The 22,173-nt window shown below is 51.4% G+C and overlaps 1 protein-coding gene across 3 annotated transcripts in view; it reads left to right on the top strand.

Annotated features, from left to right (window-relative positions):
• The window catches only part of MYLK (myosin light chain kinase), a 191,886-nt gene that overhangs the window by 88,355 nt on the left and 81,358 nt on the right, over positions 1-22,173 (top strand). Inside the window, exons 11-17 of one of the 3 annotated variants that reach the window (XM_055568414.1) lie at positions 5,739-5,876; positions 7,393-7,590; positions 8,268-8,517; positions 14,264-14,335; positions 14,770-15,025; positions 15,110-15,490; positions 16,280-16,637. In XM_055568414.1, coding sequence (XP_055424389.1) covers positions 5,739-5,876; positions 7,393-7,590; positions 8,268-8,517; positions 14,264-14,335; positions 14,770-15,025; positions 15,110-15,490; positions 16,280-16,637 — 1,653 coding nt within the window. Of the gene's footprint in view, positions 1-5,738; positions 5,877-7,392; positions 7,591-8,267; positions 8,518-14,263; positions 14,336-14,769; positions 16,638-22,173 lie in introns of those variants that run through there. The other 2 variants (XM_055568413.1, XM_055568411.1) reach the window with 2 other exon arrangements.

Below are 22,173 nucleotides of genomic sequence, written 5' to 3'. Positions count from 1 at the left end.
GAGTGGTCTCTCTGTCTTTGTCTCTCTGCTTCCTTCTCTCTCTCCATGTTCCTTTCTTCTCCCACCTTCTCTCTTCTCTCCTCTCATTCCTCTATCCCTTTCCCAAGTCCTGCTATAGTTTAATCTACATGACATCATTTTTTACTTGTCAATAAACTGCTTATGGGCTTCCCTCGTGGGTCAGACAGTAAAGAATCTGCCTGCAATGCAGGAGACCCAGGTTCGATCCCTGGGTTGGGAAGATTGCCTGGAGAAGGGGTTGGCTACCCACCCCAGGATTCTTACCTGGAGAATCCCATGGACAGAGCAGCCTGGCTACAGTCCATGGGGTCGCATAGAGTTGAACGTGACTGAGCATGTGCACTTCTTATAGCCGCTCTTAATCTCAGTTCTTGTCTTTCCCACCAGAGGACAATCCTGTTCCTTTTCCCTTCTCTCAATGTGGAACAGAACCCCCAACACCCGGCTACCTAGTTTAATGGCAGAGAGAGCCAGTGAGCGAGTGGAGGGCCATTGGCTAATTGACCAAGTACCTGAGCAACAGACAAGTTCACTTCAGAAATTTAGTCCTAGGCCAATAAATTAAGGAGGCTCAGCCCGCCCTAGATTCCAAAGAGAAAAGGCCCTGTGGACTTGGTCTCAGCAGACCAGAGGAAGCACAGCTGTGGGGGAGACCTGGGGTATATTTAATCTGGCCCCATTTGAGCTGGGTTGCAAGTCTGTCATTGCATCCCTCCTCTCTTGGTGTACCACAGCCAGAGTCTGCACTCCCCAAATGAAAAAGGCTCAGGTTGCCTGAGGTGCTGTGGCCCCGGGGGCCTCTTCCCTCAGACCCTGGTCCACCTACCCTGCCTGAAACCAGGACTGCGCCGGGTGCCAGCTAAAGCAGGACTCCAGGAGAGTCTCTAGAGAACCAGCTACTCTGGGCAAGAGCACAAGGACAGAAAGCTCCCAGGGGAATCTAGCTGACTGGCCTTTGTTCTCAGGTCAGGAAGGCAGCATCCAGACCAGGACCCCATTGGCCATGTCAGCTTTTCTGCCAGCTTCCTTCTCTGAGTCCCAGCTCATTCTGCTGTAAAATGAGGGCACATTCTTCCCGACTTCAGAGGGTGTTGAACATAAGCTGAGAGCTGCGGATATCCTTTAGAATCATTAAGTGCTGACCTTTGTAAGGCATTGTTATAATGTTATCTCAGTGGCAGCTGAGACCTTTCAGATCTCTGACCAATTATATGTGAATACCCTGATTTGAGAGGACACCATATTGTTTCATTTCTCATCATATCAATAGTTATTGTCAGATTGAGTTTGCCTAACCAAAAACAGTTGGATTAGGAAAGGCACAAAACATTTATTCTTGTACCTATTATGTGCCAGATATTCTTTAGCTGTTTTACATATGTCATTTCTTTGAATCATCTGAAAATCCAGCACTATTTATCATGCATTATACTGATGATGTGTGTATTACCCGTATCACTTGGGCATTATTGTCAGTAACTGATGATAACTGTATCCTTATCAGTTTAGAGGAGAGAACCCTGAGGCTTAGCTTGGGGGACTTGCTTCAGATCACACAGCTCGAGCTAGAAGCTCACAACATCCATTTCCATCCGTCTCTTCTTACTGTATCTAAGTCCACGCAAGAGGGAGCATAAACTGATATGTGATCTATCAGCCACAGATGAGCCGGGATAAGTTGTGTATGGCTTTGGAATTAAATGACAAACACACACCTTGCCCTTTGCCCTGACTTTCCCTGCTCTGTGTTAGTTTTTCTCCCTTGTCAGGTGTCTAGAATGGGGGTCCACATAGCACATCTGTCCTCATGGGGAGTCCAGCATGGCCATCCCTGCAGGTTCCCTTGGAAAAGACAATCTCAGAACACCTTGGCCTCATGGTCAGGAGGCCTGGGTTTGAGCTCTCAGTCTGCCTGTCACTGGCTCAGGGACCTTGGGTACCTTTCTTCACCTGAGCACGTCCCAGCCTCTCTCCAGTAAAGTTGGGTGGTGGGCTTGGGACTGGGGTTTCAGGATTCAAGTTAGGGCTGCTTTTCTGGGGTTGCCTAAGGAAGCTGCTTGCCCTAAAACTGACATCCTCATTGGCTCCGGGATCTGAGCCCAGAGTGTGTTTGTAGGGAAGGTTTGGTTGTTTTTCTCATTCTGTGAAGACTCTGGGGCGGCAATTGGGGCTGAGCCTGGCCCTCCATGGTTCTAGTCCCATGTGACCCTGAACGGCAGGCTTGAGAACAGGTTCATTCTGCACATTTACTCCCTGTCACTTCCCTCTGCTCTCTGTTCTTGCTGTGGGGCCCTTGCTGGGGAGGCACCAAAAATGCCTGCCTGGGGCAGTTTCCACAGATTCAGACACTGTCACTCATCTCTCTCTGAAGGAGTGCAGTGAAATTTTGTTCTCAAAATTTAGATTTACTTTAGATATATCCATATTTTTAGGCAACACATTTGTATTCTTAACAGTATTTCCCTTAGGTGACATAAAAATGAGAATCTTTAATCCTGGGGTGAGGCTCCATTTGTTCTTCTGCTGCTGATATACCCACCAGGTAATTAAGCCCAAGAGGTAGGTGTGAGTGAGCACTCACGCCAGCCTCACACACCTGCGAATGTGGATGATGGGTAGCTGGAGAAAGTACTTTCATATATTATCTCTTTAAGCCCCCCAGGTCCTGTAATAGTACTATTATTCCCCTAAGTACAGTTGAGGGAGTTACGCTTTAGAAAGAGAGAGTGCCCTGCCCAAGATCAAGTCCCAGCCTCAGATCCTACATTTCAGTGGCTTTCAGAAGCAGTGAACTGTCACATGGGAGGCAGTGCCAGGACGCCCTGTCAGGGTGGGGGGTGCAGATAGGCATTTAGTTGCACTGGCTGAGACCCGTAGGGTGGCTCGGCTCTGCCAAAGCCCCAGGCCTGGAAACTGAGCGGTAGGAAGACCTAACACATCGAGGAGTCAAAGAGGAGCTGTCAACTGCTTGCAGGAAAGGGAGCTGGAGGTTTTGATGTTCCTGAAGCATCTGGGAATGAGAGTCCATCTGCAGGGAGCTCTGTGAAGCTGGGACTCTGGCCAAGACAGTGGAGAGGCGGGAACTGGGAGGGCTCTGGACAGGCGAAAACATTTTGTCCTTGAGCCTTCTTCTATGCAAGAGGAAATTCCTCAACTCTCCCGAGGCAGCCTGCTTGCCCAGGGAGATCTAAGCATTCCCAATATTGAGTCCCTCAAGCCCACCGGTTGGGCCTTCTGCCAAGGGTGCCTGACTGCCCCTGTCGGAGGGAATGATGCCAGGGCATGGGTCCTGTGTCCCCTTGCACTCTGGCTCCACGCCCTTCACACAGCCCCTACCTTGGGGTAACTTGTCCTCCCACCTCCCTGGTCTTCCCAGCCTCTCCTACCCTCAGCCCCAGAGGCTGTGCAGGGCATGTTCTAAGTATGCCATATTTTGTTTTCATTTAGTGGCCAGTTTGGAGTTAGGCCTTTCCCAGGTATGTAAATCAGCCTAGAAATGTATTGTCATGGCTACAGGCTTCCAGGAGAAGATCTGGTTTGTGTGGTTGTGGGCTAAAAAGAACTCAAAATACCACAGTCCCCCTGCCCCCAAACTTAGAGTTTACCTTAGCGATACCATAGCCTTCTTTGTCTCTACCCCTGCCCACTTCAGACCCGCCACCCCCCCCCCACCCCCACCAAGACAAAACCAAAGAGACTGAAAAAGTTATTACTGAAGATCAAAACCATGTGGCTCACAGGACGAAGGGCAGGGTCAGAGACTGAGCAGCTGGGAGCTGTGGAAAACAGATACCAGCTCACCTCTCCGCTCCCCTTTCCCTTTGGCTCTCATGAGGCAGGTCAGAGCCCAGCTTAGGGAGGATTCTGAGAATGAAGGAAAGCCTGTTTATTACCCTACCTCCCCCAGAGAACAGAATGGGGCTGAGTGGGCCAGCCCTGAACCCAGAGAGTTGTTCTAGTTTCTGTCTTTGGCTAGCTGGGGCACTCTTTCCCTCTCCCAGAGAGAGATTTTCTCCCCATTTTGGCTGTACAACAAACTACATATATTTATGGTGTTTACTTTGAACCTTCGTGCATGAAACCTTCACCACGATTTTAAGAAATGAACATCTCCATCACTCCAAATGCTTTCTTATGCCCCTTTACAATCTATCCCCCAACCCCTGCCCCAAACAACCTGTCGCTATATTTTGCTTTTTCTAGAATTTTATATAAATGGAATCATCCAGTATACTTTCTTGGTCTGCTTTCTTTCATTCAGTGTAATGTTGGTGAGATTTGTCCTTGTTGCAGTGTTTTTGTTAGTGCTGAGTAGTATTCCATTGGTATGGATACATCATAGTATGTTTATTCATTCACTTGTTGATGCGCATTTGGGTTTTTTCCAGTTTGGAGCCATTAGGAAGAAAGCTGCTATGAATGTTTGTGTACAAGTCTTTGTTTGGACATGTGCTTTCATTGCTCTTGTGTAAATACCCAGGAATAGAATGAATGGATCATGTGCTAAATGATTAACTTTTTAAGAAACTGTCAGATTGTGTTCAAAACGGTCTGAACTATTTTGCACTCACACCAGCAGCATAGGAGAGTTCTGGTTGTGCCACATCCTTGCCAGCATGGTACTTAGGATGATCAGTCTTTAATTTTAGTCATTCTAATGATGTAGTGTCTTTGACTTTCTTGAAGTGCTTAAAATCTCAGGAGATGGCAATGGAGCACCATGCAGTCATAGAAAACAATGAAGAAGCTCTCCAGTTCTGTTTTATGAGAGACATCTAGATATGCAGTTCTACCTGTGTACCTGCGGGTTCTGCATCTGTAGATTCAAACAACCGCATATCAAAAATATTTGAGAAAAAAAATTCCAGAAAGTTTCAAAAAGCACAATTTGAATTTGCCATGCTGGCAACTATTTATATAGTGCTTACATTATAGTAGGTATTATAAGTAATCAAGAGGTGATTTTAAAGTATATAGGAGGATTTTAGGTTATATGCAAATATTAAGCTATTTTTTTTTATATAAGGAACTTGAGCGGCTGCAGATTTTGGTATCAGCAAGGGATCCTGGAGCCAATCCCCTGCAGATACCAAGGGATGACTGTATTGTTAGATGGAAAAGCAAGGTGCCAATCATTGTATATAGTTTGCTGTCAGTCTTTTAAGAGAAGAAAAATAAAAGTGTATACCTATGTGCTATTGTGTGTTATACACATGGACCATCGTTGGCACGATGAACAAGAAGCTGGAAATTGGTTGCCTCTGGGGAGAGACATTTGGCCAGAGGACAGGGGTAGAAGGGAGACTGTACACATACTCTATGTACCTTTTGAACTTTATGCCATATGAATGTGTCACTTATTCAAAAGAGTAAATAAAATTTAAGGGGTAAAAATCTCATAGGATGCCAAGTGTTGGCTCTCCCCCACCACTTCCATCCCCCAGAAGTGCTCCTGGGGGCCCAGAGCCTAGGTTGGACATGGCTCTCCAGAGGCCTCATCCTTTCCTGCTGGGAGGCAAGAGCACTGTCATGCCATGCAGGGAAATGGGCACTCCTTGTTTTGAGGGGTCTCCTGGGCCTCCCACACTCCTTATCTGGCAGTAGTCGGTATCTGGTAGGAACATGAGCCCAGCACATTCACATGCTGAGTGTTCCTTTAGTCCATGTCTGTGGAATGAATGAGTGAATGTTCACCCCACCTTCTGTTTGCCACACAGAGAAGAAGAATGAGGAGAAGAGCGAGTACCTCCTGCCTGCGGCCCCCAACAAACCCGTCGCGCCCCTCTTCCTGCAGGGCCTCTCTGATCTCCAAGTCATGGATGGGAGCCAGGTCACCATGACAGTCCAGGTGTCAGGTCTGCCACGTCTCTCTCCTCTGGGCATACATGAAAATGGGCATGGTTGCAACATGGGTATTGCTCCCCGATAACCTGCTCAGCTCATTGATCCATCAGAAAATCAGCCTGGAACTGTCAGTCAATGGACCTGCAGAAATGAAGCCTCTTGGCCCCTCGTTTCTGCTTTCTCTGGGCAGGATTTTCTGGATTCAAGGTTAAGCGGTTCAAGGGGGAAAAGATGGCCATGCTAGAGAGGTGGGGGATTAATTGAAAACATAATGTGGCCAGTGTAACTGGAGATTGTGAACACTGGTCCAAAACCAGATGCTGTGAGAACTTCCAGACTCTCGAAAGACAGTTGCTGTATTCAAATGTTACGGTGAGAAGATGGAACAGAGGCCTTCTCACATAGGGATGGGGTGACAAGAGCATGGGATGAGCAGCCCAGTGGAAGACGTCACAGTCCTTGCTGGAAGCCAGCAAGCGAAGCCTGGGGAATCTCCTGGCACGGTTTTAATGACATAGACTTGTGCTGGCCTCTGATAAGTCCTGCTGACAGCCTGGAGGTCCTCTCTGGTTTTACAGTTTCTTTGGAGCAAAGGCGATAAGGACGAGCTGAGAGAGAACCCGCGGTCTCAGGGTGAACTCCCTGCTCCTAAAGGCTGGAGGCAGTCCCTGGATAATACAGGCAGAGGTTGGGTCCCCTCCCCTGCACACACTCCTCAAGTTTAGAAATCAGAGTCCCCCTGGCCTCCAGACACAGGGTTGGCTACCCCATCAAGGCAGGTGGTGGTCTTCACTGTCCTTGAAAGAGCCTGACACCACGCAGCTATTCCCAGGGTCTTGTTCCCCTGAAAGCAGAACACCATGGCTCAGCTCTTACCCCAGAGGAACCCTCACAGGTGGCTGTTGTTTTATGGCCCCCCAAAAGTTGCTAGAAGCTACCCCCAGGGAAGTAGACTAGCAAAAACTGAAAATGCTATCCACCAAGAGCTGGGTCTGGAAAGCCTGACACCCATCTTCACCCTTGGACATTTGTATGGTACCAAAATGAAGTGCTGACGGAGCCTTTCCTTGGTGAAAACTGACAAGGGAGTTTCTGTGGAGGCCTGTGTGAGGTGTGCAGGGCAGGAAATGAGCTGGAACCCACCGATGCAGCTACCGCTCAGCATTGTCAGTCTGAATTCTGATTTTAAAAGCTTTTATACCAGTATGTTTTTCATCTCTGAAATCATTTTTTTTCCACTTCTGGATTCTTTCTGGTTTCCCCAAATTTGTTGTTAAGCAATTGTAATGAACATGTGTTGAGTACTTGCTTTGTGCCAGGTGCTGCTCTAATCCGCTTTCTGGTGGGCTGCTGAGGGGGTGGTATGAATTTATTTAACCCTCCCAGTAAACCTATGAGGTGGGTTGGGTTAGAATATTTATGGATGGGAAGACTGAAGCAACGCAATGCCACAGTACTAAGCAGAGCTGCCCACGGCCCAGGGAAGCACCTCTCTGACCAGCCCCGCTGCTGCTCCTCTCTGTTCAGGGAACCCGCCCCCGGAGGTCATCTGGCTTCACGACGGGACTGAGATCCAGGAGTCCGAGGACTTCCACTTTGAACAGCGAGGCACTCAGCACAGCCTGTGTATCCAGGAAGTGTTCCCGGAGGACACGGGCACTTACACCTGTGAGGCCTGGAACAGCGCAGGAGAGGTCCGCACACAGGCTGTGCTCACCGTGCAAGGTGGGGCTGACCTGTGACCTGGTGACCAGAAGCAGGGCAGGGACGGGGTAACTATGTGGTTACGGTCTCTCCAAAGACGATCTGGAGGTGAGGAAACCATGTGGGCCTACTTTGTTACCATCTCCTGTGCTCCCTTGGTTCCATCCCGGCCCCAGTGGCCAGCTCCCCATCCTCCATCTGAGGCTCTGGCTGAGTGGGGCCACCCTTCCCTGCCTTTGGAAGCCCCTGCTCTCCCTGGATTACTGGTGAGCAGCTGCCTAGAGTGCTAGGAGAGAAATCTCCTAATACACTAACAGTTGGCAGTGACAGCTTTGGAGGTGAGGGCCTTTGAGGGCCCTTGCCTTTAGAGAACCCATATTTAAGAGGAGACAGGTTAAGCACACACAAGCAGTGACAGCTGTCCATCACACAGATCACTGTCCTAGCCCAGTGCCCCTGTACGTTCTAGGTGACCTCCCCTTGCTACAGCTCATGTTAATTTTGCCCTCTGAGAAGCAACCAAGACAGATTTGCCATGAGAAGGAGGTGCTCTCCCTGAATGTTCAATAAGAGTCATTTCTGGATAAGCTGTTCTTTGGGTAACATGCTGTCTTCTGACCTTCACCACCTTGGAGAGTTAGATGGATGCTCTCGGCTGAAAGGCCTTCCTCTCTAACTCAACCCTCTGCTAACTTCAGAGCCGCAGGATGGCACCCAGCCCTGGTTCATCAGCAAGCCCCGCTCGGTGACTGCCTGCCTGGGCCAGAGTGTCCTTATCTCCTGTGCCATAGCCGGCGACCCCTTCCCCACTGTGCACTGGCGTCGAGATGGCAAAGCCCTCTCCAGGGACACTGGCCACTTCGAGGTGCTACAGAATGAGGATGTGTTCACCCTGGTTCTGAAAAACGTGCAGCCCTGGCACGCTGGCCAGTATGAGATCCTGCTCAAGTGAGTCTGAATGCCCTGCTGATTTCCTCCAACCCCTCCCACCCTGTCCCTACCTCCTGGCAAAGTTGCTACTTGGGACCAGGAAGCCAGAGGAGCCACAGAAGAATGTGGGGCTGGGCTTCAGGGAAAAGAAAGAGCAGGCTTGGTGCTACTGACAAGCTTTTGTTCTTCCACCTCAAGACAGCAGAGGTTTATTGAGAGCCTTCCCTTCTGAGCGCAATTCCCCAGATTCCTCCATCTTATTACATCCTGGTTTTGTTGCCCCCATTATTTGGTATATGAAGAATATGAGGAAAGATGGGTTAAAATTGGGAAAGCAGCATTATCTATTGTGAAGGGAATATGCTGTGCCAAGTTGCTTCAGTCACGTCTGACTCTTTGTGATGCCGTGGACTGTAGCCTGCCTGGCTCCTCTGTCCATGGGATTTTCCAGGCGAGTATACTGGAATGAGTTGCCATTTCCTCCTCCAAGGATCTTCCCGACCCAGGGATCAAACCTTGGTCTCTGATGTCTCCTGCATTGGCAGGCAGGTTCTTTACCACTATTGCCACCTGGGAAGTCCCATGAAGGGAATTTATTTGTTATCTCTCACCCCCATATTGCTTGAGACACCAATAATATTCTCACAGTTTCTATGGGTTTTGCCTCAGGCTTTTATACAAGGTTGCAATGAAGATGTCAGCAGGGGCTACTGTCTCTGAAGACTCGACTGAGGCTTGAGGGTCCACATCTATGATGGCTCACTCACTCACAAGGCTGTTGGCAGGAGGCCTCAGCTCCTGGCCATGTGGACCGCTCCTTAGGGCTGTTTGAGCATCTTCATGACATGGCAGCTGGCTTCCCCAGAGCTGGTGGTCCAAAGGAGACAACTAGTTTCAGTCTCCTATGACCATTCTTCGGCAGTCATTACTTCTGCCACATTTTATCCATAAGCGGAGAGTCAGTAAGTACAGCCCATATTCAAGCAAAGGGGAATTAAGTTCTCCTCTTGGAGAGAGTATCAAAGAGTTTGTAGACATTTAAAACCACTACAGGGACATTAACTATCCCCATTCATTTCTCCTTCCTTTCAAGGTCTTTCTAGGGAACATGGGAAGGTAAGCTCCATGAAGGCACATTGCTGTGTTCCCAGTGCCTAGAACACTGTCTGCATAGTCGGCATTTGGTAGCTATTTGTTAAATGGATGTGATCCAGAAATATTTTTCCACCTTTAAACTGCTCGAATTCTTTACTCCATGTCTACCCTGGGTTGATGGGGACAGAACACCAGCCCCTAGGGTTGGTATTAGCACTGAAAAAGAGCACTTGTCTGTATCATGACTCTGCAAACAGATTTGCCACATCCTGAAGATGATTGGACTGCTCTGGCTCAGGTGCCTGGCCTCTTTACAAGGGGCTTGCTCTCCTGGATCATTCATTTCCCTGTACTGAGCCCACGGTGTTCAGGGCTCTGAGCTACAGACAGGCTCTGTAACCACATGCCAAAGCTACTGCCATGATGGAGCCTTGTTCTAAGTAAGGACAAAACCTAGCATGTGCTCCATCTACTTGGGTCCTTTCTGGGCATGTGCTTTATACTTGAATTGTTAGCTTCTGCTGCATAACAAACCATCAAACAAAAAATATTTGGTGAGTTTTAGTAAAATAGCCACTTATTACTTCTTGGGCATCTTTGGATCTGCTAGGAAATTCTACTTAGCTGGCAAGGCTCAGCAAACCTCACCTGAGGTAATACCACATCTGTGGCAGCTGATGAGATGGTTGTGGGCCTATTGATTATCCTATCACCATCAGCAATATGCTCAGAACACACCGATGGCCTTAGCCTTGTTCCTGAACTAGTTATTATTAGGAAGACCAATCTGCCTCCAAAATAGAAAATAGTTTCTTCCTCTCGGCCAGTGCAAATAATGGAAACTGATTCTGTGTTAGAATAGAGCTTGTCTGTCTGAAAGAAATGATGCTTTGAGACAGTACTCGTGTACTCAAGCTAGACATCCTAGAAGAGATGAGTTTTTTTGTGGGATTTTGAGGCAAATGAGGCAAGTCTCATTGGATAGACTGAGTGTGAGAGGGTAGGAAAGAGCAAAGCAAGGCTGTGGGAAGCCTGCCAGGCCAGAGTGGAGGGTTGCACCGGGAGGTCGGCAGGCAGACTGTCTGGGCCCAGCTGGGGACAGTCATAAAACTTAGACTGTCTTAGCTGGAAGGGACTCCAGAAGTTATTGAATCGCCTCCTTGTTTAATAATGGGGGAAGCTGAGGCTGCAGGGTCAGGCCACCCAAAGGTGAGTAGCAGAGCCCAGACTGGAACCCTCGGCTCTGTCTTTAAACCAGATGCTCCTCCATTCTTTGTTTCAGTGCACTGGGAACTTGGGAAACCTGGGACAGGACGTCACACTGGGGTCCCCAAACTTGCATCCCTCACCCCTCTTCCCTCCCCTGCGTCCAGCCTCCGCATTCCTTTGGGAGGCTGCTCCCTGGCCTTGGCTTTTTCCCCAGTAAGGAGGCAAGTCCATGGAAAATTGCCCTGGGGAGTGTGTGCCAGGCCTGCCAGGGGCTCCTCTGACTTTTCTCAGACCCAGACCTAGAGAGAAATCAGACCTGTGCCCAGGACAGAATGCCTTTCAAGGACAGAGACTGGGAGGAAGCTGGGCTGAGGGCGGGGGTGGGACAGGTGCTGTCTGTCGCTGCGGGAGCTGGGGGCACATGCGCGGCTGACTCCTGCCTTCCCTTCCCTAGCTCTGAACTAAAAGGGCAAATGTCAAAAAATCAGCTCCAAATTCTAGCTGAAATATTTGAAAGATTGATACTTGCCAGGAAATTAGTTCTTTAATTTTGCATATAGAATCCATTCCAGGGGTGGGTGATTCAGTGTGGGGCAGGGTCCAAGATTTTGTAACCAGAGAGTGGGCTTCTGACTCAGAGCTTAGGAGGTAGGGAACACAGAGGATTCTGTTGGGTGCAAAAGGTGTCACTTACAGAGTGACAGCCCCATACCTCTGTGGCAGCACCTGGGCTGGGCATGGGGTTGGGGCCTCAGCCTCAGGCCTGACTTTGTAACTGAGTCTGTGCCGACACCAAAGAGGCCCCAGGCGGCTGATCAGCTGGTTCGGTTATCTGGGATGTGGGTCCCAGGTAACCTGCCTCTCTGATCTTTCCACATGAACCCATGATTTGCCCTAAAAGTCTAGCCGAATATTTAAAATGGATAATCAACAAGGACCCACTGTATAGCACAGGGAAGTTGGCTCAATGCTATGTGGCAGACTGGATGGGAGGGGATGGGAGTTTGGGGGAGAATGGACACATGTATATGTATTGCTGAGTCCCTTTGCTGTCCACCTGAAACTATTAATTGGCTATACTCAAACTGTTAATTGGCTATACTCAAATACAAAGTTAAAAGAAAAGAGTCTAGCAGAGATTTTGGTGTGTGACTGTGAAGTAGTGGCCCCAGATCATGCCAAGAGATGACCTCCTCAGTGGGACCGCGGCAGTATTCCCAATTCTGCCCCTTAAGACTGTCTGGGTGCCCTCGCGTGAGGCCTGGAGAAGGGCTGGGCAGCAGGCTGCCTGCACCCCCTTCTTCAAGGCAGGTAATAGAAAACAACAGAAGCCCTTGCCAGCTTCCCCCACGGGGAGCTAGCGCTCACTTCAGCTCAGGGGTCAGGGCACCTTACCGTTGAGAGCCTCTGAGGGGCTTGGCTGGGGTGAAGCATGGCCATGTGGTCAACATCTGCTCCTAAATGTGCATCTGGGCTATGTTCTATTTGTGACAGGAGGAGATTCAGCAGAGGAGATGTCAAAAAGGGCGCCCCGGAAAACATGGCCCTGGGGCACCCTGTCCTCATGCTCCATGCCCACCCCAGACCCTGCACCCTGTGCTTACAAGAAAAGTGGGAACAGAGTGGGCCCTACTAGCCAGCAACCTGGACGCAGGGTGCTCAGGGGCGAGGCCTCAGCCACAGGTGACCCCCATGGCTATTCTGTGAGTCACCCGAGCCCTGGTAGTTTTCTGTGCTGAGCTCCCAGGATGCTCTGAGGGCCTGAGCCTTCCCAGAGCTTGGTGCTGAGAAGGCACCTAAGTGCTGTCTATGGAAGACAACCAGCAGGTACCCAGCAGATGAGAGAAGGTTAGGGAGCATGAAAGGCCAACCTCTTCTCTGTCAAGCGGGTTCCCAGTGTTGAGCAGCAAATAGTGACCCCCAGGACCCTCAAGAATCATCTGCCACACCATGGGCTGCCGGTGCCTGACCTGGAGTTGGCCCTGCATTGGGAGGGAGGCCATGCAAAGCAAGGTAATTGCTTGAGTGCATTGGCAGAGCCAGAGGAACATGTGCTCAGCTCTCTGTCCATGTGGGGGTAACATACACATGTTCCCAATCATGGACCCGCAGGTACAGGTGCCCGTCAGGTAGATCCCATCTACATGTGGTCGATATACACATGTACACATAGACACACATAAACACACACGTGTCCCAGGATAGATTTGTACTGAAGAGCACTGTAGGGTGGGATGGGAAAATTACAAGTCAGGTTCCAACCCTTTTCCCTACTAGCTAGCCCTGTGAGTTTAGGCAAAGTTACTTAACCTTTATAAGCCTAGTTTTTCTCACCTGTAAAAACAGTTGCTGACAGCCGCCTCACAGATCTGCCATGAGTAAAGGAGATGGAATATATGAGAGGGATTAGGTCTATGGTGGGACCTGGGGCAGGTGCCAGCCCCTGAAGTGCACACGACGTGGACAAGTGCAGGAAATGAGTGGGAGACCCCAAGAGCCCAACACTGCATCCTGGAAACCCTGAGCCTCCCCTCCTTCCCTTTACAGTGGGCCCAAGAATGCTGGGAACCTCCCTGGGCTGTTGTGGGGGCAAGAAACACAGTGGCTGTGAGTCATGAAAGATGGAGGGTGCTACATAAAACATGGTTATTAGCAGGCAGAGTCGCCTTTAACTATCAGATCTGCCTGCACGGCTTCCCCCAGTCTGAGCAGCACCTTCTTAGCCTTCTCAGAGCCCAGACCTGCCAGCAGATGGCAGCCTTGGGATCTGATGGCTGATCTGCTGTAAGCCCAGCACAGCATGGGTATGGTACAGCCCCTTTCCCGAGCCCCTTTCCCCAGCTGGTCATGGACAGTGTTAGCAGTGGGCTAAAGAATCGCGAGCCCTCTCTTTGTGACAGAAGAAGAAAAAGGGTCACTTTGGTAGGGATTAGAGGGTGTTTTCATTTCATGAGCAGGTGAAGGGGACCCAGCAGATGGGAGCACCTTGTGAGTAGAAGGAGTGACCACCCCAGTATTAAGGGGGCATGGAATGAGACTCAGGGTCACTGGGCAAGGTTAGTGGGGCCACACAGTCTAGACCAAGCAGCTCCATCACAGCCCTCAGCAGTTTTAGTCTTTACTCTTCCTTGACTGAGTGTCAATTGTATTATTTTTATAATATACTTACAGAAAAGTATTCCTATTTCTGGATGCCTACCTTAGCTGATTCTTTTTTTTTTTTTTCCTTCTTAAGCAAGAGCTGGAAAGATAAAGGGTGACCAAAGTCGGGGAGGGCCCTGCCCTAAACCTAGGTCTGGTGTGGGTGTGTTAGGGTCACAGCTCAGTCCACGGTCCCCTCTTCCCTGGAGCCAACCTGTAGCCAAATTCCTGCCTGCCCTGCCCTCCCTACAGCCCTAGATCAGGCAGGCCCTTGGCCCAGAAAGCCCCTTGATCTGTATTGATCCCTTGAATTCTTCAGGAACCGTGTTGGCCAATGCAGTTGCCAGGTGTCCCTGATGCTACAGAGCAGCCCGGCCAGAGCGGTCCTGCGGTGAGTGTCCCCTGGGGGTTGCCAGGCCAGACCCTGTGCCACTATCCACCCACCTTCCTCCTGGTCCCAGCAGGCCCAGCTCGGCAGCCCCAGATTGTTTGTATCCTCTAGCTGAGGCTGCCGGAGCCAAGACAGAGAGACTGGAAGGGGAATGAGGGAGGGAGAAGGGGGGGGGGGGGTAAATTTTTTTCTTTTTTTTTTTTGCACACACCCTTATAAGGCTACTGAAGTCATTACCGATGTAACAAACCAACTAAGCAAGCAAGCGCCTCTCACCAAAGTTCCCTTCTATAAACATGGCCTGGCCAGCCCCCCTGGCCTCCCCTTTCCTCCGCCCTCCCTCCCTCCCTCGGGGATTTGCTCTCCCTGACGTCTCTTTCTTACCCGGCCCCTTTTCCTCCTGCTACTTTCTTTTTTCCCTTCACTGGTCGCAGGGGGAGGGAGCCTGCCAGCTGCGAGGGCCTCTGTGGCCGAGGAGCTGGTGCTGATGGTGGTGGTGGTGGTGACGGCTACGGGAGCCTGAGGCCTGGCTGGCCGGTGGCGAGAGGGCAGGGTGCCCCTGCGGAAGACGACGGCGAGGACGTGCGTGGGGTGCTCAAGAGGCGCGTGGAGACGCGGCAGCACACGGAGGAGGCCGTTCGCCAGCAGGAGGTGGAGCAGCTGGACTTCCGCGACCTCCTGGGCAAGAAGGTGAGCACCAAGACCTTGTCTGAAGAGGACCTGAAGGAGATCCCAGCCGAGCAGCTGGACTTCCGCGACCTCCTGGGCAAGAAGGTGAGTACAAAGACCTTGTCTGAAGAGGACCTGAAGGAGATCCCGGCTGAGCAGATGGATTTCCGCGCCAACCTGCAGCGGCAAGTGAAGCCGAAGACCCTGTCGGAGGAGGAGAGGAAAGTGCATGGCCCCCAGCAGGTGGACTTCCGCTCTGTCCTGGCCAAGAAGGGGACTCCCAAGACCCCTGTGCCTGAGAAGGTACCCCCTCCAAAACCGGCCACCCCAGATTTTCGCTCAGTGTTGGGCAGTAAGAAAAAATTACCAACAGAGAATGGTAGCAATAACACTGAGGCCTTGAATGCCAAGGCAGCAGAAGGTCCCAAACCTGTGGGCAATGCCCAGCCTTCAGGGTTCCTGAAACCCGTGGGCAACGCCAAGCTGGCTGATACCCCCAAACCCTTGAGCAGCACCAAGCCAGCAGAGACCCCCAAACCCTTGGGTAATGTCAAACCAGCTGAGACCCCCAAACCCTTGGGCAGCACCAAGCCAGCAGAAACCCCCAAACCCTTGGGTAATGTCAAACCAGCTGAGGCCCCCAAACCCTTGGGTAATGTCAAACCAGCTGAGACCCCCAAACCCTTGAGCAGCACCAAGCCAGCAGAGACCCCCAAACCCTTGGGTAATGTCAAACCAGCTGAGACCCCCAAACCCTTGAGCAGCACCAAGCCAGCAGAGACCCCCAAACCCTTGGGTAATGTCAAACCAGCTGAGACCCCCAAACCCTTGGGCAGCACCAAGCCAGCAGAGACCCCAAAACCCTTGGGTAACATCAAGCCAGCTGAGACCCCCAAACCCTTGGGTAACATCAAGCCAACTGAGACCCCCAAACCCTTGGGTAATGTCAAGCCAGCTGAGACCCCCAAACCCTTGGGTAACATCAAGCCAACTGAGACCCCCAAACCCTTGGGTAATGTCAAGCCAGCCGAGACCCCCAAACCCTTGGGTAACGTCAAGCCAGCTGAGACCCCCAAACCCTTGGGTAACGTCAAGCCAGCCGAGACCCCCAAACCCTTGGGTAATGTCAAGCCAGCTGAGATCCCTAAACCTATGGGCAACGCCAAGCCAGCTGAAACCCTCAAACCTGTGGGCAACGCCAAGCCAGCCGAGACCCCCAAACCCTTGAGTAACGTCAAGCCAGCTGAAACCCCCAAACTTGTGGGCAACGCCAAGCCAGCTGAGACCTCTAAACCGTTGGATAACGCCAAGCCAGCTGAGGCCCCCAAACCCTTGGGCAATGCCAAGCCGGCTGAAATCCCAAAACCCACTGGGAAAGAAGAACTTAAGAAGGAGATTAAGAATGATGTGAACTGCAAGAAGGGCCATGCAGGGGCCACAGATAGTGAAAAGAGACCAGAGAGCCGAGGGACAGCCCCAACCTTCGAGGAGAAACTACAAGATCTCCATGTGGCAGAGGGTCAGAAGCTGCTGCTCCAGTGCCGGGTGTCCTCTGACCCCCCGGCTGCCATCACTTGGACACTGAATGGAAAGACGCTCAAGACCACCAAGTTCATCGTCCTCTCCCAAGAAGGTAAAATGGCTGGGGCCGGGAGGAAGGGAAACTCTGTCCTAGCCACCTTCAGCTCCCAGAGCCCTGCTTGTTGACAATGCTCATAGCCCAGAGCCGGGTGGGAATGGCCGCTTTCTGCGCCCCTCACCCACAGGCTCAGTGCCCACCCTGGGCCTGGGGCACACACTCCATTGCTGGCAGCCAGAGGCTGGAGTCTGGTCCCAGGGCACATTCCCAGACCTCAGCATCTGTCTGGCAGAGCCCCCTCCTGGCACCCCTAGGCGTGGCTCCTCAGAGGAGCCCTGGGTCTGGGCTGATACCCCATCTCTGGCCCAGAGAGGGCTCCAATGACAGGCTTGGACATGGGGGCACCAAGCTGGGGCTGGCCGGGGGCTTGGGGCTGAGAGCTGCCTTTGAAGCAGCATTTTCGGTTCAGGGCAGGGTTTGTAGTGATGGGATGTGATTTGAGGTCAACAACAACTTGAGTCTTGATAACACTGTGTGTTTAAAGGGACCTGAAGGGGAAGCAGCCAGGCGGACAGAGCCACTCACTTCCTAATTTGGATGAGGCTTGTTTGCTGGTATTTCACATTCTTGGGTTGTGGAGAGAAGGGGGGTGGTGCATAAATCCTGCCATCTGGGGCCTTTCAGCATTTGGAATTCTCAGATGGGCCAGTTTATACCTAGAGAAGAGATGGGGGTGAAAGGGTCTCTTCCCTGACCCCTCCATTTGGTTTGAAATGTTTTCATAAATTCCAGTCCTGAACTAGAGCTCCAAGGATAGCAGGCTTCCCACACCCCACTCTCATGGCCGGTGCTGGAATAGAGTCTGGCCTGAGCTCAAGGCGGAGGCTGGTGGCCCTGGACGGGGCAGGGTACATGGCTCCCTGGGAAGTGGCACTTTACCCTTGGTGAGTAGAGGGCAGCCACCGCAGAGGCCCTGGAGGACAAGTCCTGTCAACTCCTGATCAGCTGAGACAGAAGCACTCCCCTGGCTGCACTGCCCTCCTCCTACCCTCTGACAGCACCCCTCTCCACCCCCTCCCTCACCCTTCATCTGGCTTCCTTCCTTCCTCTTAAAAACCCTAATGAAGTACTTGAAGATAGCATTATCCCTCTCAGCTCACGATGGAGTTTCTCTCTTCACTCTGCAACTCAGACAGCAAATCTGGGCTGGCTGAGCATTTTGAATCTAACTGCTGAAGGAGTAAAGAGGAAACTGGCCCAGAGAGAGGAAAAGGGTTTATTTTCTGCTAATGTGTTGACATGATAGCTTTTCCATGTGAAAATCCTCAGTTTGGTAGGGGCCTCCAGAAGTCATCTCATCTATCCCCGTCTCTGCTCATTCTGGCCGTCCACACATAGGAGGGCATGGGGGATCACCATGAGATGATGATGATGGGGGATTATCTGAGATGTCCAGAGCAGTGGGTGCCAAGCCTTCCCTGCCACCTCTGTCGGCCTGTCCTGGTTGGAAAGTGTAGGCATAAGACTGCCTCAAAACCTTGACCAGGAATATTTCCCATCTTATCCTGTGGTGACCTCTCAGAGCAGGATGGAAAGTGAGCTGCTGCCATCTTGGGGACAGGTGTGGTCCCACAGGTCTGCTCACGGTGAGGGGCATGGCTGCAGCACCCTCAGGGAAGCCAAGGTTAGGACAGCTGAGGACAATATTCCACAGCCATACAGCGGTTCTGGGACCTGCGTGGAAACTGCAGAGCCACCAAGAGTTGCTTATAAACAATTCACTGGATGAAGCAGTGAAAGCAGACCTCAGCCCTGGTCTCAGACACACCCCCAAGCCCTTAGACACAGGCTGCTCATACCCAGGGTGCGGGGTGGGTCATATCTGCTGGGCACCGAGAGCCTGGCTACTCCAGTATTGCCTCCCACAGAAACCACCTCAGACGGACAGTTTAGGTCCAAAGCTGAAGAAGAAGAAATGATTTTAAAAGGCCAGCACAAGAAGTTTGGTAGAGGGACAGGATTATAGAGATAGCCCCAAGTCCAACCTTTAAAAATATTCTAAATATTTGTAAGTCCTCTTTGAAAAATAAGAATAGCTTGGATTAATTGAACACCACGTGCCAGACACTGACCTAGGCATGTTATTCTTTTCACTCATTTAATCCTCGTAACCAGTATACTGCCTAAGTGACAGAGAAGTTAAGGGCTTTACCAGAGGTTGCACAGCTAATTAATAACAAAGCTGGTCTTGGAATGTAGGCAGTTGAGTTCCAATGCCTAGACCACTCTGCTCCATCACCTCTTAGTTATTATAATTCTTGTTAGCGTGTCAGCATGCTGGTCGTTCCCTGATCAACTTCCCCGAGAGCGTTGCCTGTGAAGGGAAAAGGCTAATGGCTGTTCATTCCTCGACACTGTCAACAGCTGTCAAGAGGCTGGAAGACTGGTGGTGGGCTCTGGGCTGGTGAGTTTTGGTGTTTTCACTGCAGTGGAGAAAGCCGACCTTGACACGGGCCTATTGCCTTGCCAAGGTAGGGAGGGGGCTTGGTCTCAGAGCAGCGACTGCACTCTGTCCACCGTCCCTTCCCTAGCGCTTCACTCTCCAAATCTTCAGGTGCCCAGGTCAAACACAGACCCAGGAGAAAGCCTGGGGAAAATCCTTGTCAGTGACCACTTCCACAAACCCCACTGCAAGGAGTAGGGCCTCTGAGAGGTGTGAGTGAATCTGCTCTCAAAAGACCTGGAAGAGAGGACACAATCGCACAGTGATAAACCTCTTCCAGCCAAGTGCCCGGTGATGAGCAGGAGGAGAGGGAGGGAGCTGAGTGCTGGGCCACAGGGAGAGGCTGGTGGTGAAAGGGCTGGACCTTGATCTGAAGCGTGGAGGCGGGCAGGGCTCCCAACAGGAGAGGGGGGGTGTGGGCTTCCCAGATCGAGGAGGAGGCCGGCTCCCAGCTGCCAGCATCCTCCAGGCTGGAGAGGGAGGTGAGGTCCATTCCATCCTCTATCATGCTGAAGAACTCAATTCTAAAGACAGTAGGAGCCCTTTAAGAGTTGGGAATGGGAGTGATAGACACAAAGCTGGGATTTAGGGGCTTTGATTGATTCTGTGCCCAAAGACAAGGAAAGGGCGTCCTGAAGAGGTTGGGGAGAAGTATGGTGAGGCCTGGACTAGCAAGGTAGCCATGGCCACAGACAGGAAATGACTGGTTTAATCAGCAAGGGCAGAGTTAACAGAACCTGGTGCCTAGGTTGAAACAGGGTTGAGGGGACAGGGGTTTGGTAAGGAAGAGGAGGGGGTTCAGGACCACTGAGTGTCTGTGTGGGGGTGACTGGGTTGCAGTGATGGCATCAGTGGAAATAAGGAAGCTGGCATTTTGGGGTGTTTGTAGGGAGAAGGGGGTTGCTAAGTGGGTTTCTCCATCCTTCACACCCCTCTGAGTATCCTCTCCACCCCACCTCCCTGACTCAGCACCCTTCTCGCTCCTCTGCACTGAACCTTACCTCCGCTAAGATCAAGGTTCCCTTCCTCCAAGCCTCACTCCCAGACTGTGGTCCCCAGGCCTTTGGCCATGACAGACCCCTGTGCTCTCCCGCCAGCGGTGTGCATGTCTGTGACCCACTGCTGGTGGATACTGTTCATAGGTTTCAGGGAGCTTCTCTGAAGGCTGTAGCTTGAATAGGGCTCATAGCCCACGGGCCCCACAGAACATGATTATGTTCACTCCATCTAGTGCCAAGAGAGCAGAAGAGGTGTGCTGACAGTCAATTGAATAGACTGCATTCTTGGAGGGACCTGTGGAAGTGTCCTTGCTTTTCCTGCATCTCCCAGAGCTACAGGGCAGACGGTGCTCACTTACAGCAGCTGGGCCTGCCCTTGGGCCTGCAGGGTGGCCTTACCAGGCCCTTCTGGAGCAGAGCTGCTCAGGCCTTGGCCCAGGACTGGGAGGCCCGAGGACAGACAGGGAGCTCTGCGCTGCTGCTGAGAATTTCTTTCATCTTTATGCCTTATTTTCTGTCCCCAGACCAGGTTTCTTCCCCCGGCAAACATTTCTCCTCACCTATTGATGAGGATTCATTTTTGTTGTGTTGTCAATGGGTGATTCATTTTTTTTTTTGCCATCAGTGTGGGATCTTGCAAAGGCTTTTTAAAATATGTAAGTCCATCCCACAAAACACAAGGATCTACACCACACTTACTATGTGCAAGGCAGTATTCCAGCCCATTTCATTAGATGCATAATCCACTTGAAGAATTCTGAGCTAAGAATTTCTTTCCCTTTTAGAAACCATATTATCTCTTTCAAGGGTCAGTTATGTTTGATTAAGTGTTCATGACTTTTTCTTACATATATCCTACCAGATCACCTGTTCCAGAAATTATGCCTTGGTCATTCTCAAAAAAAAATTTTTTTTTTAACTGACGGTATTCCAGGCTCAGGAAAAACATTCACAATAGTCACAGGCACTGCCCTCCAACAGCTAGGGTGGGAGAGTGGCACGTGTTTCGTAATGGCCTTGGGAAGTGAACTCAGGGCGTAGAAGAGGCCCATCTACGGCTGGGGGTGCTTCAAGATGGCCCTGTCCCTGAGGAGGTGACCCAGAGCTGAGTAGCACTGTCCTGGTGGGCCAGGGGCCCTGACACAGAGAACAGCCTCAGCAGAGCCTCTGCGGCTTGGGGCCACTCCCTCCCCCTCACACACCCCACCTCCCCTCTCCCCACACACTCAGAACCCGGAACCCAGGCAGGATCGGGGGAGGGCCTTCAGACTCTGTGACCTTGAGGGGCTCTCCCAAGGCGGGTTCTAGCTGAGCCATTCATTGGATCCCTGGTTCCCATCCCCCTCACCTTCTTTTCAAAATTCCCCACCAGACTGAGGCTTCTCAAAAAAAACTCTGGGAAATGGTTTTTCTTCTGGAGGTCAGGAATAAGCTGTCCCACAGGAAATACCAGATTCTTCAATCTGGGCTAGCCCAGCCTCCAAGCCTGCTGGGGCCCTCCCCCAACCCACACACATGGCCAGGGGTCTAGGCTGTGAGCAGCTTGGAAAAACTGCCTTTATGATATCCCACCCCTCCCCCCGCCTCCCACCCCAGCTCCCGCCGTGAAGGGCGAGGGCTCTGGTCTACATGTCCCACCTCTTCTGGGGTCTCACTACTGTTTTGTGCCATTTTGGTTTAAGGCTGAAGGCAGCTGGGGGACTGAAGCTGGGAGACAATCAGAGACTCGACCAGGAGGTTTGCTGGGAGTGGGCCTTAGCCTCAGACTGAGGAAAAACAGCAGGATGGGGTCTGTGTCTTCTAAGCCTCAAGTTTGGAGGCCAGAGGTCATCTTCTCATGCCCCTGCCTCTCGGATGAATGGAAACTTCTCTCTCTAGAAGATAGTTTCTCTCATTCCCTGATTTGTGTGCCTCATAGTTCTCACTTTCATGACAGAATTCCTGAAAATCCAGCCTAAATCCTTTCTGTGGCAGTTTCTGCAAATTCTGTGCCTAACCACAGGGGACAGAGACCCTGAGGCATTGCGGTACCATGTAGGAGAGAGAGGGAGGCCCTGCTGAGGGATGGGGTCTAAATGAGAGTGTAGGA

This window comes from Bubalus kerabau, chromosome 2, assembly GCF_029407905.1.
Source record: "Bubalus kerabau isolate K-KA32 ecotype Philippines breed swamp buffalo chromosome 2, PCC_UOA_SB_1v2, whole genome shotgun sequence".
Lineage (NCBI taxonomy): Eukaryota > Metazoa > Chordata > Mammalia > Artiodactyla > Bovidae > Bubalus > Bubalus kerabau.
Note: the sequence above shows the minus strand (reverse complement) of the source record. Positions and strands in the feature narration are given on the sequence as shown.